The sequence below is a fragment of the Halictus rubicundus genome, unplaced genomic scaffold (genome assembly GCF_050948215.1).
Source record: "Halictus rubicundus isolate RS-2024b unplaced genomic scaffold, iyHalRubi1_principal scaffold0045, whole genome shotgun sequence".
In the NCBI taxonomy this organism is placed as follows: Eukaryota; Metazoa; Arthropoda; class Insecta; order Hymenoptera; family Halictidae; genus Halictus; species Halictus rubicundus.
In genome coordinates this window covers 1,174,503-1,192,008 of record NW_027488586.1, presented here as the reverse complement: position 1 = coordinate 1,192,008, position 17,506 = coordinate 1,174,503, and the positions used below count along the sequence as shown (strand labels likewise).

Here is a 17,506-nt window from a genome sequence, read left to right as displayed (position 1 = left end):
CAAACATTTAAAGACCATCGATGTTGAAAGGGAACACATCGCATCCAATTTGGGTTTTCCACGGCCCAATAATGCAGATTATGTCTATTTACATGCCCTGAATTCATAAAAGTGGCCTCATCGGAAAAAAGTATTATGCACAAAAAGTCATTTTCCACAACACCCTGCAGCCACTCACAAAATCTTACGCGGTGATCGTAATCTGCTATCGAAAGCTCTTGTGATAAAACCATGTGATATGGATGATACTTTTGCCGTTTCAAAATTCGTTGAATTGATGAACGACTAATATGTGATGTTTGTGCAAGTGTGCGTTGACTAATATGAGGATTTAATGTAATTGCAGCAAGAATACTGGCACTATTATTTTCATTAGTGACAGCTTTAGGTTTATTGCGAGTTTTTTTACACAATTCACCGTGCTCGCGAAGCCGCTTTTCTAAATTATGAAATGTTGCATGACATTTTTTGATCCCATAACGTTCAAAAAACACCTAACGTTAATAACATATTCACTTCTGACTCAATATTCAAACTCAAGAATTGTAAATATTATTGTTTGTGTTTCTTCATGAATAAGCAAAGGACTCAAGCGCGTATAATTCCATAACGCTATTTCCGAGCGCTTCAAGTACCTACAACTCGAAACTTCAAACTGTTATATCTCACCATGGAAGTATCTGACAAAAAAATGTTTCAGACAAAATTGACTTGTTTTGTCCTGTAGAATCTAAATATGTAACATTTTATAGGGGGTTCCATTTAAAATTATAAAGGTACCTCCCCTCCCCCGTTAAAAGGGAAGGGAGGCCACTTCACGTTTATGTTGTCAGAAAGGCCCTCCAGTTCCATGCAATTTAAGACTAAGAACTTTAAAATCGATGGCATAGTTTTCGAGATATTGAGCTGTTCAGAGTTATGTGGGCCACCCTGTATATCAGTGGTTTAGACTCTGGTGACGGCAAGTGTAGAATGTTTTCGTGTAAAATTATTTAAAAATAGTGTTGATGACAATACCTCATTATTAAGTTAATGTTCAGGATGACCGCTTTTAGACTTCGATATGAAATCTGAACTTGTTCGAATTTTCCGGGTTTTTCATTATTTACAACAGTAAGAATTTGCAACTACAAAATTGGAAAAAATTAAAATACGTATCATTACAATTAATATTATACTCAATTTATATTAATTAGAGATTTTGTATATCAGATTTATATGTTAGTTACATATTTCATAAAAAACAATTAAGCTGTACGTTCTAATCTTGGTTAAAAAAAATAATGTGTACATAATGTCAAACACGTACTCGACAGATTACAGCCACGTGCGTGAATGTGAAGTTAAACTGAGATAAATCCATGAAATTCAGAAAAATAAAAACAATCAGTAGTGGTAATCATACGCAGAGTGCAGTGAAATAAATAACAAAACGTGTGCGAGTGGTCTTTACCCCGTAAAAGTCGTTTAAAAGGTTAATTGAATGTGTTGAAGTGCATTGACACGTGTTCGTACTGTTGCGTCGCAGTGTGGTGGAATAGGGACTTTTGTTGTGGGTTCGAGTGCCCGTGGAGCGCTGAAGCGCTCTGCTCGTGGAGGTTCACAAATAACATAGTACACACAGAGTAAATGGCGAAAATTGTTAAAGATTTTATTGGTAGTTCTTTGGGATGTAACTCCCTCGGTTCTACAGTGAGTTCTGTCTCATCCTGGAGCTTCAAATCCTTTTCCAGCTTCTTCCTTCTCGTCTCGCTTCCTTAGCCAATAGGAAAATTAGGATCTTCTGGCTAGGCGTTGATTCGTCGGATCACTCGTCTTCCGGTTGCTGCTTGATGGTGATTGGTAGTGGATGGATCTTAATAGCGCACGCACGGGAGTGGGGTACACATGAGGGTGAAGCCCCGCCAAAACGAGGGACGTGGGGCCATGTAGGACCGAACAAGAGAGAGGTCCGAGGGAGTTCCAAGAGGTCCTTGACTGAGAATTTATGACCTCTTGTCCTTAACTGATTCCGGACTTCGACTATCCCTAATTTATGTAGAATTGGAGGAGCTACTGTGGCGGGTAACAAGGCTCGGGTTCAATCAATAATAACGCCTATTCTCTTCTAGTCCCTTAGTTGCGTTTTGTATTTTATCCTTTCAGTCATTACCTCGCACGTGGTCACGCTCAGTCTACAGTTTTTCGAATCGTTCTCTCTGCGCGCACTTCACGCACACACTCATACCAACTTTCACTCATCGTCAGTCGTGCCACACGCTTATAACCAAACACTCTTCGTCAGTCGTGCCACATTCACTCCCTCACCAGTAACTAAGTTACGCTGTTTCATACATCTTTATACATGTACATAAAATAATGAGAAAATAAAACATTGCTATATCTATGGGGCACATAACATTTGATATAATCTACTATACTTGATACTAATGCTTATTTTGTACTTTGATATTTACTTATATAATGTTTATATTACTCGTAATATTCTACGTTATTGTTAAAACGCACGGGACGGTTAATTTGCCTACCCGACCGCGATGCTTGTGGGTTCGCAGTAGGTTGCTTCTTTGGTATCGTTGTCGTTTTCCTTTTTTTATCAGTTTCATTATCTACTGCTCCAGGTGTTACGCAGTCAGGACTCTCAGGTACTAGTATGTAAGCCGGTTTTATCCTATCCGTTGAAATGCTTGCTGTACGATCTGTAAATTCCAGCACGAAGTATTTCCCTTTCCTCTCCAAAACTTTAAAAGGTCCCTCGTATACTGGTTCCAGTGGTTTCCTCGTTGCATCAATTCTTACGAACACGTGGGAGCACGTGTTCAGATCCTTGTGTACGAACACCTTTGGCCCAGGTCCATGTTTTCTGGTCCCTGGTTTGAGCGACTCCATCTGCTTCTGTAATCTGTAAAGAAAACTTTCCGGTGTCGTGGTTATTTTTGGGTTATCAAAAAATTCGCCCGGCAACTTGATCGTTTTTCCATAGACCATCTGTGCTACGGAATGTCCTGAATCCTCTTTTATTGCTGTTCGCAGTCCTAAAAGGACTGTTGGTATGGAGTCCGTCCATTTATTTGTATTGTGTGCCCGGACAGCTACCTTCAATGTCCGGTGCAATCTTTCGATTTTTCCATTACTCTGCGGGTGGTACGCTGTTGTGTGTTGTATCTTTACTCCGCAGATATTTGCTAATGTTCGGAACAACTCCGAAGTGAATTGCACTCCCCTATCCGTAATCACCCGGTATGGTACACCGAATCGTGTAATCCAACCTTCGTAGAATGCCCTTGCGACGGCTTCTGCCGTTATATTCCGCAAGGGCACTACCTCCATCCAACTGGTGTAACGGTCTATGCAGGTTAAACAATAGGTATAACCATCTGATGGTGGATACGGCCCTATTAAATCGATGTGTACCACGCTGAAACGCTCGTCCGGTTCTTTGTAGGTTCCTAACTCTGTTTTTGTGTGTCTATTTATTTTGTTCTTCTGGCAATTTATACAGGCGTGCGTCCATTTTTGGACGTCTCTTTTGATATCTGTCCAGATGAATCTAGATGTCATTTCTTTTAATGTTGATTTGATTCCCGGATGAGCAAGTCCGTGTATTTGTTGTAAGAGTTCTTCTCTGCACTTTTTGGGTATGAACGATCTGATCTTTGTGGTCGATGTGTCACACCACAGTTCTTTCCCTGAAGGTAATAGGTATTGCTTGAAATTCAGAGATTTATTGTGGGCTCGCAAGTTGTCTAGTTCCTCGTCGTTTTCTTGCTCTCTGGCAATTCCGTCGTAGTCAATTACGGAGGCGCCAACCTCTGTTATTCTTGACAGGTTATCCGCCACGATGTTTTCGGAACCTTTGATGTGACATATGTTGGTAGTAAATTGTGATATATATTGTAGTTGTCTAAGTTGCCTCGGAGACGCCTTGTCATTCTTCTGCCTGAAAGCGAAAGTTAGTGGTTTATGATCAGTTATGATTTTAAAATCACGACCTTCCAGCAAATATTTGAAATGTTTGATGGCCAGATAAATGCTTAATAATTCCCGGTCGTATGTGCTATATTTCTTTTGAGTCTCGTTCAATTTTTTTTAATAAAAAGCTATTGGCTTCCAGGCTTGCTTTTCAAACTGTTGCAAGACGGCTCCAATGGCCCAATCGGAAGCGTCTGTACTGAGTGACAGAGGTAATTCCGGATCAGGATAACCAAGTAATGCCACATCCGCCAGTTCTTTTTTACATTCCTCGAATTTTCCTATCGCTTCATCTGTCCATTGAATTCTTCTCCTATCTTTCTTCTTGGAGCCACGTAGATACTCGTGCAAGACTGCTTGGTTACTTGCAGCGTTTTTCAAAAACGGTCGATAAAAATTCATCATGCCGAGGAAAGTTCTTAATTCGTGGACTGTGTCTGGCAATCTGTAATTTAATATTACCTCCACTCGTTCGGGTATGGGGGCCGATCCTTCAGACGTTATCAAATATCCCAAAAACTCCAGCTGTTTAACTCCCATAATCGACTTCGACATATTTATTCGTAGTCCATACTTGTTTAGCCTTTCAAAAATCACCTTTAAGTGGTTTCGGTGTTCTTCCTCTGATGTGGATGCGATCAAAATATCATCCAGGTATGGAAAGGTGAAATCCAATCCCTGCAATACCTGGTGTATGAACCTCTGAAACATGGACGGTGCGTTTTTCAGCCCAAAACTCATCACATTGAACTCGAACAGTCCAAAAGGTGTAATTATTGCAGTTTTTGCTTTGTCCTCTTCCGCTATGGGTATCTGAAAATATGCCTTAAAAAGGTCGATCTTTGAAAATATTGTTTTACCTTTCAAGATATGATTAAAATCGTTGATTCTAGGAATGGGATATCTGTCTGGAATGGTTATGGCGTTCAGCCTCCTATAATCACCGCAAGGGCGAATGGTCCCATCTTTTTTCGTTACTATATGAAGCGGACTCGCCCACTGAGAATTCGATCGCCTGATGATGTCGTGGTCCAACATGTATTAGAATTCTTGTTTCGCCAGTGCCAACTTCTTCGGGTCTAGTTGTCTTGCTTTCGAATACACTGGCCGCCCTTCTGTAATTATCTGGTGTTCAATGTTATGTTTGACGCCAATTATTAACAGAGTTGGTTTCGTAATCTGTGGGTGTTGGGCTAATATGTCGTGACTTCCGGTCTATGCTCAACTTGGCTATTTGCTGTTCCATCGCCGACATTCGTTGTAGGACTTCCTCCCAAGGGGGCAGATTTCTACTGGTTGCACCACACTCTGTCCCTGTGCTCATTTCCGTGATTCTGTCCGCCATTACTGCCAATTTTTCTAAATTCTCTTCCGAAACAAACAAAATGTTTTTAACATTGTCCGAGAGTTTATCCAACCACAATGTTTTCAATACTTTATCCGAGATATCATCGGTCGCCAGGGTTCTCATTCTTTGCAATAGTTGACTCGGCTTCGTGTCTCCAAGTTCTATGCCCGTAACTAACCGTTTTATCCTTTTATTTTCGCTTTCTTTGAATATACTTAATAACCTTTCCTTTGCTGCTGTATATTTGTCGGTTATGGTTCTATCGGAAACGAGATCCCAAATATTTTCAACATACTTTGGTTCCAACTGGGCTACTAAGTAATTGAATTTTGTACTTTCCACCGTTATACCGGTGATTTCAAATTGAGCCTCTACTTGGTAGAACCATACCTCCGGTTTTTCCGTCCAAAATGGCGGTAGTTTTATGCTCACCTTGTGAGTTTCATTTGCGGTCGAAGTAGATGGCTTATCCATTTTAATCGGGGTCACCAAATGTGGCGGGTAACAAGGCTCGGGTTCAATCAATAATAACGCCTATTATCTTCTAGTCCCTTAGTTGCGTTTTGTATTTTATCCTTTCAGTTATTACCTCGCACGTGGTCACGCTCAGCCTACAGTTTTTCGAATCGTTCTCTCTACGCGCACTTCACGCACACACTCATACCAACTTTCACTCATCGTCAGTCGTGCCACACGCTTATAACCAAACACTCTTCGTCAGTCGTGCCACACTACTCTAAGAGGCTGCGTGACTTTCTCTAAATTCCGCAATTAGTCTCGCCGACTCGAATTTCGTTTCGAATTTCGATCTCTATGGAACTCTCCCGGTCTTTCTTTACCTACTCTAAACTATCGCGCCCAAATAAAATACGTATGTATGAAATACGCGATTACATCTTATATTTAAATTTGCCTCTCCGCGCCATTAATCGATATTATATATATCTAGCTATGTTCAACCACGCCACGCTACAGTACAAAGCCACGTGCTCGAAATTTAAAATCGTTAAATAGACAAATTTAATCGAATAAAAAGATTTACTCGCCATATGCACAATATTAAGTGTCTTATTATTAAGATATTAGGCTACATAAAATTAGTTCAATATAGATTTACAAGTGGTTCACCGAGTGATATGGCCATGTTATGTAATAGGTTAGGTTGCTACTCTGACAAGTGTATGGTCACAATACAGTGTATGGTATACAATACATATAAGAAAAATAAGTATAACTTAGTTTATAAAATGAATACATTACAATATAGTTTATATATGTAAAGAAAATATAATTTCTTCATTTCAAATATAGCGCGCTCTGTACGTTGCGCGCCAGTGACAAGTACAAGTGCATACTGAGGAATGTGGAGAGTGGGGAGTATAGCGGGAGACAAAGAGAACAGGAGATAAGAGAACACACGTGCCGAGATCCATATCACAATAACAACTGTTATCGAATAGTAATTAAAAGTTACAAGTTATAGAGAGAATAAGGAAGAGATAATAATAAGCTTGAATTGTCGTTTCTTTGTTACAGGTGAGATTGTATATAATGTAAATAGTCGTTAGAACGAGTAAATAAAATTTAAACTTTGTTACAGAGAAATAAATTTCAGTTTATTGTTTCCACCCATTAATAATAATTGTCTTATATATATACATAGTAAGTTGGTAAAAGTCACCATACGTAGATTTAATCTGCTGAAGAAAAGGTCAATATCGCGTCGATAAAATATTATTCTAGTTATTACTATATATATAATATCTTTGTTTATATAGTTTTTCTGTAAATAAAATTAGTTTCTCTGTAAATAAGAGTTTTTATATTATAACCGATATTACTATTTACAATATATACAGAATGTACAAGTTACCTGTAAATAAGAGAAACGACAATTAAGGTCAATTATCCGTCTCTCCTTTAATCACCTATATTGTTTGTAACTACTGACTATCTTTATCCTAGCACGTGTTCTCTCTTGTAATTCCTCTATCTCTCTCTAATCTATTCATTTTGTAGGGGTTATGTATGTTGCCGCACCTTGCCGCAGCGCTAGCATCGCCGGCATCAGCCGCGTGCAAGCGGCAAGAGCGAGTCGCCGCTCTCGACTCCGCGTGTCCGACGACCCAAGGCGGATTTGCCGCCGCCGAGATTACACCATCGCTCTCTCGTGTAACTACCTTCGTCGAGAAAAGACGTAATAAAGTCTCCGTACTACAACGCGCAACAGTGCCTTCCATCCAGTTTCCGGTTTCCCGGCGGTAGTAGGCCGCAGTCTGGAAATTCCCCAGACCGTAAACCTACAATTTAATGTTTGACGCGGCATCTAGCCGTTGTCATAGAAGCGCGCGCGGAGCGTAAGCGCGCTAAATTTAAAGAGTGTATATTCTCTTTACATATATATATCACAGAAATAAACATATAGCATAAGCTATATATTTAAATATTAATAAATACAAGTAACGTCTAATAAGCAACAGTAATAGTAATATGCAAAGAATTAATTACACAATAGAAGTACCTAGTTATAAAGCTAGATCAAGGTAGCCTAATTAAATAAATAAATAATTCAAGTAATAATATATGATAAGTATTAGTATTGTACATCGTGGAATGTAGATACCGTAGCAGTAAAATAACTCTCTAACAAATAGTAAAATAAATAAACCACAGTTATAAGGTGAAGACTGTAACGGGTATATGGAAGGCCCGCGACTACCCCGCCTAACACAGCGCCTACCACCGCCCCACTCCCAGCGAGCGCGCCGCGGCCGAGCACAGCCTCCCGTCGCGGCCGCGAGGTGGCCACCGCGACGATACGGCTGCTCGCGAGTGGAAGTGGGCTGTGGGAGGAATAAATAGGCCACGAGAACAGCAGTCGTGGCAGTTGAGGCAAGGCATCCGATGCGAGTCCGAGAACCTATCTCCGCCGAGCACCGCTACCGCCACATAAGACACCCTCGTTCCCGCATCCGAGCCTGCACCGTGCAAACGGGCAGGAATCCCTCCCCCGAGGGGCGCAAGCCTACGGGAAACTCGTCCGAGCCGGCACCGTGCAAACGGGCCGGAATCCCTCCCCCGAGGGGCGCAAGCCTGCGGGACCGTCCTGCTAACCCTGACCGACTCCCCGACACCGAGGCGATACCGCCGCGAATCCGAACCGCCGCCGCGATACCGCGCCGCCGCGCTACCGATCCGCCGCCGCGATCACGCCACCTGAGGGCAACCGGTTGTACATAACAGGGACAATAAAGACACAAGTATTTCACCAGAAAAAAGGCTACTCTTCATTCCTCCTCGAGGCACTACCGACCCCTGGCAGCCGGCTGAGTCAGCACTTCCTCCACCCCGACGGATACCCGTCACAAGACTATTAAATTCAGCATATTTATTAATAACCAAGTTTATAAATCGACATAACATAGATACAAACAGTAGAAAAAAGGATAATTTTCTATTGATAAAATAATGATTTCTGTATTACTATATAAGACATGAATATAAACACTTAGCATATACCTTAAGAGATAATAAACATAATTAATAGAAGTACTTATAATAAGCAACGGTAAATGTAATATTTAAAGAAATTGTTACAGAACAGAATTACACAGATATAAAGCCAGATCGATATAGCGTTCAGAGTGACATACTTAATAAATATCAATAATAGTCGCCTAAAGATATAATTAGACTAAATAGAATAGATTACAGTTAGATTTATAACGTTAAGTATAATACATTAAATTTACAAAATACTAGAGTACACTGCATAGTAATTAGACATAGAAACTAAGTAAATATATGATACAGTGAGAGATAAAATAAATGAAGTTAATAAACAGGATGTAGCAGAGCAATAACTTAATTTCGTTACTGTCTTAGTAAAAGATATAAAGAACAAGAGAGCAGCATATACAGAAAAGTAAAATCAAGACACGTCAGCTAGTCGAGTGGAACTCTGTTGCCACCAGCTGATCCTGGTCACTTTGGCAAAGAAGATCCTGTTACCGGAAGACAGCAAAAGGTTTACAGTAAATGCAGAAGACTATGAAGTTCTCCAATGGTCCCAAGGAATTACGCTACAAACCTCCAATACCAGTAACTTCAGTGTAAAAGAATCCAACCTAGAAGAAAACGAAAGATAAGTGCTGTGCATAATCATATAATCAAACGGACTAACAATAGGATTAAAGTCCATGATAGATATGAAACAAAATAGTTAGTACAGATACTCTATAACACACATACCGTTCTCTTACCCAAACTAATCACAATCATAGCCGAGTGAATTAATGTCTTCTTTGATTTATACAAACATGAGATGAATCTGTACTCTCGCATACTTGCTCCAACAGAGTAAAACAGTCAGAACAGCAGGACACCATAATCTAATATTTTGACGGTTGCGTCACACCTCAGACATTATAGGAAAATTACAGCACTGTATCCCGTTAGGAACCAGTATAAAACCAATAAAATAAATATGTTTAAATAAAATTCAGAGTTAGTAAAGTCGCGCCAAATATATATGTTACGATTAATGTGTCTAAAGTGGGTATTAGGGTGGCTCTTATTTTCGATTTTTGAATTTTGTTTATCCCTCCCTCCCGCCCCCAGGAGTGTTCCAATTAATAAAAAAAAAAAAAATGTGCAAAGTTTGAGCAGCCGCGGATAACTGGGAAATGTGTCCCTGGTCCCGTAAATATTAAAATGATTAATTAAATGCTCATAAAATTGTTTTTCTCGAATATATCAACAAAATAAGTTTAACAAAACTTGTATATCTGGACAGGCTGCGACTTTTACGTCGTATTCTTTTTGGTAATTGTGCATAAAAGGTTCCTTCTCACCGATTTTGATAAAATTTTAATACGTTGTAAAACTCAACATTCTCACCAACTGTTTCCTATACATATAACCGTAACTATACATATAACAATTGTTTGGGAATGGGTGGCTGGGACAGCCTTATCGGAAGACTTGGAAAGTCGAGGCGGGTGTTCGGAAACGGTGAAAGGTAGGAGGGAGCACGTGGTCGGTTAGTTGTACGAGAATTCATGTAGCACTTTGTTGAATCACTCTTGTATTTGGTAACCGCAATGTACACCGTCGAAAATAAAGGACACGTGTGATCCACTTGGCTGAGGCTTTGATTTACGCGCAATGCGGTACAGATAAACTGGTAAAAACGACGGAATCGGTTCTCGAGAAGCGTGGTTGTGCGCCGACGGTTCGCGGAAAAAGAAGACCGATTCCGGGAATCGCTCGCGGATGTCGTCACTCGCGAGTGCAACGATTGGCTAGTGTGCCGTGGGCTGATTCGCGGAGAGGAACGTGTTCGGGAACTAATTAGCGCCGCGCTTGAGTGCGCGCAGATTAAATTTCGGCGCCGATCCCCAAACACACCGCCTCCCCCGTTGAACGGAAACGTTCAACACGGAATTGCCGTGGCGCAAGCGTGTATTCTCGGTGGCCGGAACAGGTGATCGGCGGAATCGGCTGTTGTCGCGGGTATTCGGGTGCGGTCGGTCGCACGCTGTCACACGACGAACTGCGTAGATGCGTGGACGTTTTGTTTCGGAGTGATTCTATCGCGTACAGGTAGGTGGATTTGGTCGGTGTACCGGCTAGACATCCAAATATACAATATATACAATATATACACAACCTACAGCTAATTAATTCTAACTTAAATCTACGCGGTATGTACAGTTGGACAGGCAGCACGTGGCGTCACGTGCTCGTCGACGCATTGCTCGCCTCGTTGATCGCGACCGGGAGGAAGCAGATTTTCGCGGTCGGGCGTTTGAACTCGCCATGGGCTGTCTTTACGGAGACGACTCGCACCAGCCCATCGTCGCCCGGATGGCAGGCTACGATCCGGCCCAGTTCCCACGTGCTCGGAGGGGTGTTGGCGTTGCGCAGCAGGACGATCTGCCCGACTCTCGTAAGTGTTCCCTTAACCTTCCATTTGGGACGCTGGTGGAGTGTCTGCAGGTAGTCATTCGTCCTGGCTTTCCAGAAGTTTTCCGTAAGGGGGTGGATGAGCTGCCATCGGGACAGCGGGTTTTCCGCCAGGTGGAGGACGCTGGGTTCCGGACTTGCGACGAGAGCGGCACCGGTTAGGAAATGCCCCGATGTGAGGACGGAATAATCGTCGAAGCAGTCGGACGTCGATGCTATCGGGCGCGAGTTGAGGCAAGCCTCGACGCGACAGAGGAAGGTCGACAGCTCCTCAAAGGTGAGGGTACGTGCCCCGATGCTCCGTCTAAGGTGGTGCTTGACACTTTTGACCGCTGCCTCCCACAGTCCTCCGAAATGAGGGGCTGCGGGGGGTAGAAAGTGCCATGATTCGCCGTCGATCGCGAATTTGTTTTGGACATTGGTGTCGCGGGTGGCGGCGCGGTACGCTGCGGTTAGTTCGCGGTTCGCCCCGTGGAAGGTGGTGCCGTTGTCGGAGGCCATGGAACGCTGTATGCCTCTTCGCGAAACGAACCGGTGATAAGCGGCAAGAAATGCTGCAGACGAATAGTCGGAAACCACTTCCAAGTGAATTGCCTTTGTGGTGAGGCATACAAATTCGGCTATGTACGCCTTTTGTGATTTGTACCCCCTTCCACGGGCGGTGCAAACTTGGATTGGGCCTGCGTAGTCGACGCCTGTGTGAACGAACGCTCTTTCGGTTTTAGTGGTGCGCGAGGCCGGCAGATCCCCCATGAGGTGGTGTGGGATGGCGGCCTTCTCCCGGGTGCATGGAACGCACCCGTACAAGACGGCTCGCACTGTTGCGCGTGCTCGCAAGATCCAATATTCGTGTCGGAGGCATGCGAGGGTGAGCTGCGGGCCTGCATGAAGGTGAGTGAGATGGGTGTGGTGTATAAGGAGGGATAGGAGAGGATGGGAGCGGAGGATGATAGGTTCTTTTGCGGTTTCAGGGAGCTGCGCCTTCGACAGCCATCCCTTGGCTCGGATGAGCCCGTCAGAATCGAGGTACGGGTTCAAGGATGATAACGGACTCGATTTTGGGACGGTTCCGTGAGCGGCGAGTGCGCGCAGTTCTTGCGGAAAGGTGTCGGCTTGGATGCGCTTGAGCCAGTGGCTTTTTGCGCTGGCGACCTCGTCGGGAAGGAGCGCCGTCGTTTCGTAGCCGCAAGGTGGTGACCGCAGCCTTTTAATGAATCGCTGCACATACGCGATTACGCGGATCAACTTCGGCCACGAAGAGTAGCGCGATGCCAAGTCGAACGGGTCAGGGGTTGAGACCATGCTGACGACTGAAACGGGACGCGCTTCGCATTCGGTGTGGTCGGTTGAGTCGAAGGTGCGGATCGGCCAAACCTCGGGGGTTTCTTTGAGCCATGCTGGCCCATGCCACCAGAGTGGGTGACTCTGGAGTTGGCGTGGAGAAATGCCTCGTGAGGCACAGTCGGTGGGATTATCCTGCGTGGGGACGTGGTGCCAGTACACGTCAGGGAGAGTGGTCTGAATTTTGGCGACCCGGTTGGCGACAAAAGTTTTCCATTTCGCCGGAGATTGGCTGAGCCAGGTGAGGACTATGCTCGAGTCGGTCCAACAGTGGGTTTCGCACGGTTCGCATCGGAGCGATAGGCGTACGAATGCAACGAGGTTGGCTAGCAGGAGCGTGGCACTCAGCTCCAAGCAAGGCACACTGATGGTCTTCACGGGGGCCACCCGTGACTTCGCCTCGAGGAGGACAATTTCGACACGTCCGTCCCGAAGCACGCTGCGGATATAAACGGCTGCAGCGTAGGCCATAGAGGAGGCGTCGGCGATGCCGTGAAGACTTCGACTTCGGACCGGGCCAGACGCTATTGGACGAGGGATCTGGATGGCGGCGAGATCCGGAAGCTGACCGAGATACTTTCGCCACTCGAGGTGAAGCTTATCCGGGATAGGTTCGTCCCAGTCGCACCGTGCCGCCCACAGTCGCTGCTTGATCAGCTTGGCCGTGACAACGACCGGAGCGATCCAGCCCAGCGGGTCGAAGAGACGTGCCAGGGCTGACAGGACTGCTCTCTTGGTGTTGGTCGGCTCGGTGGGGTGATAGAGCCGAACCTGGAAGCGGTCGAGCGCTGGGATCCACGCGATCCCGAGGATCGGGATCGTGTCGGTGGCTGATATCAGTTTGTCGATGCCAAGCCGTGATCGGCAGGGTCGATGTCGTCGAGCAGGGACTGAGTGTTGCTCGCCCACTTACGGAGACGAAACCCGCCTGCTTGGAGCAGTGCGTTCAGCTGATCGCGAGTTCGTCTCAGGAGCTCCGGGCTGTCAGCACCGAACAGGCAGTCATCGACGTAGGTTTGGTCTTGCAAGACTGGAACAGCGAGGGGGAAGCGCGGCCCTTCGTCACTAGCCAACTGCTGGATGACTCGCAGCGCTTGAAACGGGGCTGAGGATGTTCCGTAAGTAACGGTTCGGAGCTGGTACTCCTTGACTGGTTCGGTTGGCGGGGTTCGCCACAAGATTCGTTGGTAATTTTGGTCTTTCTCATTAATGAGAATTTGTCTGTACATCGTAGCGATGTCGGCCGCATAGACCTACAAGGGTTGCCTCCAGCGGAGCAGGATGGCGATCAGATCGCCTTGGAGTTTTGGTCCGGGTAGCAGGTGGTCGTTCAGAGACTGGCCATTAGTGGTGCGACAGGACGCGTTGAAGACCACGCGAAGGCTCGTCGTGGAACTACTTTCTCGGAACACGGCGTGGTGCGGAATATAGTAAGATTGGTCGGAGGCTTGGAGTTGTTCCTCCGGGATCTTCCGCATGTGACCGAGGACTTCGTACTCACGCATGAACTCCTGATAAAGAGTTGCGTGGGCGTGGTTGGAGTGCAGGCGTCGTTCGACGCGCTGCAAGCTCCGAAGATCAGCGAAACGAGAATCGCCGAGTTCGAGAGGTGGCGTTTGTCGAAATGGTAGTCGGACGATGTAGCGTCCAGCTGGATCTCGGGTATGTGTATTACGGAAGTGGTGCTCGCACCGTTCGTCATCCTTTGACAGGAGACTACATGTTGGGACTTCTTCAATTTCCCAGAACCGTCTGAGGGCTTGATCGAGCGGTTTGAAGGAACAGGGATATGTAAGGCGGGTGCCTTAGAATAAGTGTTCAAAATCAGGTTCGTGGCTGAGTCGTTTATTTAGCAATAGGAGTGATGTCGCGAGAGCGTCCGGCGAGGCTCAACTAAAACCGGCGATTCACTTCGACTCGCGGTTGAACTGTTATTGCGATTTAGCAACGACCGGACTAGACTCTAAGTGACTCGGCGGAGAATCGGCTGTGACTAGACTTCGTGACTCTCTCGCGTCGGTGGTCTCTGCCTTATATTCTCAAAAATGCTTGTCGGCTGATTGGTGGAAGTCCTTGCGAGGAACTTCCACCAATCCGTGCATTTTGCATAACACGCCCACGTGCCACGCGTCTCGTGCGTGAGAAGGGTGAGCACGTCGTTCTGTTAAAAATCTAATTTTGGTGATGCAGCGGGGTGTCTTCCGGGCCCCGTGCTAAGTGAGGTACGTGACTGCTGGCTTACGTCAACGGGCCCAGCTTTCCCGGGTGATAGAAACCAGGCACGCGTCGCTGGGACGCTCTAGGCTGGAGACCCTTAGACTACCCAAAATTTATGGCGTCCACTTGCGCTATTGAGTTCGTCGCTAGGAACTACAAGGACACATCTGTCCGCTAAGTGGCCAAAAACGTTAAAGACGTTTTCTCACAAATAGCGTCTTATGCTGTGCAAACCATAAATCTTTCTTGGCGCTGGTGCGCTGAAGATTTCTCTTCCGGCGCCCAGCTAGCCGCTACAGGTTCAATACTGGCGCAGTGATGGACACCGATGGAAGGTAGGGTTTGAGAGGATGCGATGGGACCGGATAGGGTCCACCCGAGAGTGGTATTCTGGGCAACCGGAGTTGCAGGTAAGCCCCTTCGTATGCCTCCTACGATGAGTTGGCTGTATAGATCGGCTCCGAGCTCATGGGGTTGCTGTCGGCCAGCTCCAGGTCTGAAATATGAGACCAATTAAATTCGGTTCGTTTTCTAGGTGGGACATAATTAATGAGCGTTTTCAAGAACACCGCGGTCGTCGAGTACGCAGGTCGATCCTTCATCGCTGGAGAAACGGTGATCCGGACCGTGGAGTGTGCGACGGATTGCGCTTCGCCGATACCGGTGACTCGAATAAGTTGCCTCGTTCGGTTGAGGCGCAGCAACTGAGCGATCCTCTCCGAAATCAACGTCGCAGCGGAGCCCTGGTCCAGGAGCGCTCGGACGGTAGTACGCCGCCCGTGTTGTGAATGGACCTGTACATGGGCAGTTGATAAGAGCACGCCGTAACGAGTTGGCGAGTCGGAGACCAGATTGGCGCTGATCGTGGGCTCGGTTTCGGAAGCGACGGCTGGGCTTGGGTTGGCGGCGCGCGGATCTTCGGAAGCGCGTGGAAAATGCAGGAGCGTGTGATGCCGCTGCTTGCATTCCTTACAATGGTGTTGGCTCGGGCATTGCGCGCCCGCGTGTTTTGCCGAAATACAGTTAATACAACGTCGTTGTGTTTTTATGATGTTGTAGCGATCGGACGGCGGTTGGGCGACGAACGTCGGGCACCGGTAAACAAGGTGGTTCTGTCGACAAACAGGGCAGGTCACGGTCGAAACAGCGGTTGCGTGCGTCGCGAGTGACTTTGCTTTCGGTCGTTTAACGGTCAAAGTTTCGGTTGGAGCGCCAATTTGAATAGGCGCCATTGCTTCGAGCGCTCGCGATCGCGATTCGAGGAACGTGTCGAATTCGGCGTACGTGGGAAACTCGCTCGCGATTTCGAATTTGAGCTCCCACGCTTTCCGCGACGATCGATCTAAATTTTGAACGCCGAGGAATACAATAATGTCGCTCCACTGATCGACGGGACGGTTTAGATTTTTGAGCGCTTGCGTGGAGGCATTGATTCGGTCGCGTAGATTACGTAATTCCGGCGCGGATTCGCAGGTTACTTTCGGGAGCGAGAATAACGTGGTGAGGTGCGTCGTGATCAAGCGGCGCTTATTCTCGTACCGCGACGTAATTAACTTCCACGCGACTGCGAAATTATTGTCGGTAATCGGTAGATGCGCGATCGCGTTGCTCGCTTCGCCTTTTAACGACGAGCATAAAAAATGTAACCGGTCAACGTTGGCTAGAGAGGGTTCGTCGATAACCATTGACGTAAAGCGGTCGCGAAAGCTTTCCCAAGCCTCGAACGACCCGTCGAACGACGGCAGCTGGATTCGCGGTAAATGCGCGGTCGGCCTGGACATTGGTATTGGAGAGGTACTTACTCCTTTGCTGGATGCCGCATCGGCGCTTGTGGTGGTTTTAAGTACCTCTGCCATGAAGTCCGACGCCTCCAGGTAGTTCTCCTCAGCCTCTTCGAAGAGGTTGTTTGTGTAATAGGGATGACTCGTTCGGGCCGTTGGGTCGGCGACGGCGGCGAGTCTCGCGTCGAGCTCTTGCGCCTGGTTGAAGGCTTCCTTCAGGACGGCCATCCGGTTCCGCGTGATCGCTGTAGTCATCTTGGCCTGACCCAGCTTTTTAAAATTTGGTAGAGCCCTTTCGATGGATCGCAGAGTTTGATTCTGCTTGTGACGCAGCTCCTCGAATTTATTCATGGCGTCGGCAAGGGTGTCTTCGTTTCAATGGCGGTGTTTCCGACACGTGGTTCCTCGATTCCAATCCGGCTCTGTTCAGGATTCAAGCGTTGGAATTCGGCGGCTATTGTCTTGGCGGGCGACCGCTGTTTCATACGGTTTTTGTCTCGTATATCAACACGCGGCAAGAACGCGTGTCGCTCTCATTGACCGGATTTCAACGCTTGAATCCTTCAAATCGAGACAAACAAGGATTATCCGATTCGGGAGCACCAATCACGGTGCTCCACATTCGATGGTCCTTGTTATTTAAGGCACCTGCGCGTGCCTTCTCGCTCTCTTCATGTTCGCCTCTCGCATCGCTCTTGTAACTTTCGTCAGTCGTCACGGTGTATTCTAATCGTACGGTATTAGTTCTCGCGCCCGTTCGCTGATCTCTCGCGCTCTCAAAATACTCGTTCGTATTTTTCTCGCGCTCTTTCGCGCCGCGTTACGAGCCTTCTGCTTCGCGCCAAGATTTCCGTCGTCCGCGTCGAAGATTTCCGCCTCG

General features: G+C 46.5%; 3 protein-coding genes across 3 annotated transcripts; all 3 read right to left on the bottom strand.

Annotated features, from left to right (window-relative positions):
- Positions 1-5,110: 5,110 nt before the first annotated feature.
- LOC143363400 (uncharacterized) lies at positions 5,111-5,794 on the bottom strand. The gene is made up of 2 exons (XM_076803997.1): positions 5,408-5,794; positions 5,111-5,338 (listed from the first exon to the last, which is right to left on the bottom strand). The coding sequence occupies exons 1-2, from the start codon at positions 5,792-5,794 to the stop codon at positions 5,111-5,113; spliced, it is 615 nt and encodes a 204-aa protein (XP_076660112.1).
- Positions 5,795-11,056: 5,262 nt separating this feature from the next.
- LOC143363399 (uncharacterized) lies at positions 11,057-13,634 on the bottom strand. Its single transcript, XM_076803996.1, has 2 exons — positions 13,625-13,634; positions 11,057-13,458 (listed from the first exon to the last, which is right to left on the bottom strand). Exons 1-2 carry the CDS (start codon positions 13,632-13,634, stop codon positions 11,057-11,059), a joined length of 2,412 nt encoding a protein of 803 aa, XP_076660111.1.
- A 1,642-nt stretch (positions 13,635-15,276) lies between these two features.
- Positions 15,277-16,977, bottom strand: LOC143363398 (uncharacterized). The gene has a single exon (XM_076803995.1). It carries the CDS (start codon positions 16,975-16,977, stop codon positions 15,277-15,279), a length of 1,701 nt encoding a protein of 566 aa, XP_076660110.1.
- Positions 16,978-17,506: the final 529 nt, after the last annotated feature.

What these genes read in the sequence shown, in the direction of transcription:
- LOC143363400 (XM_076803997.1), bottom strand. Translation starts at nt 5,794, where the DNA reads ATGGATAAGCCATCTACTTCGACCGCAAATGAAACTCACAAGGTGAGC. An exon ending in CCGATGATATCTCGGATAAA is followed by an intron (nt 5,339 to 5,407) that starts GTATTGAAAACA and finishes GTTTCGGAAGAG; the next exon opens with AATTTAGAAAAATTGGCAGT.
- LOC143363398 (XM_076803995.1), bottom strand. Translation starts at nt 16,977, where the DNA reads ATGAATAAATTCGAGGAGCTGCGTCACAAGCAGAATCAAACTCTGCGA.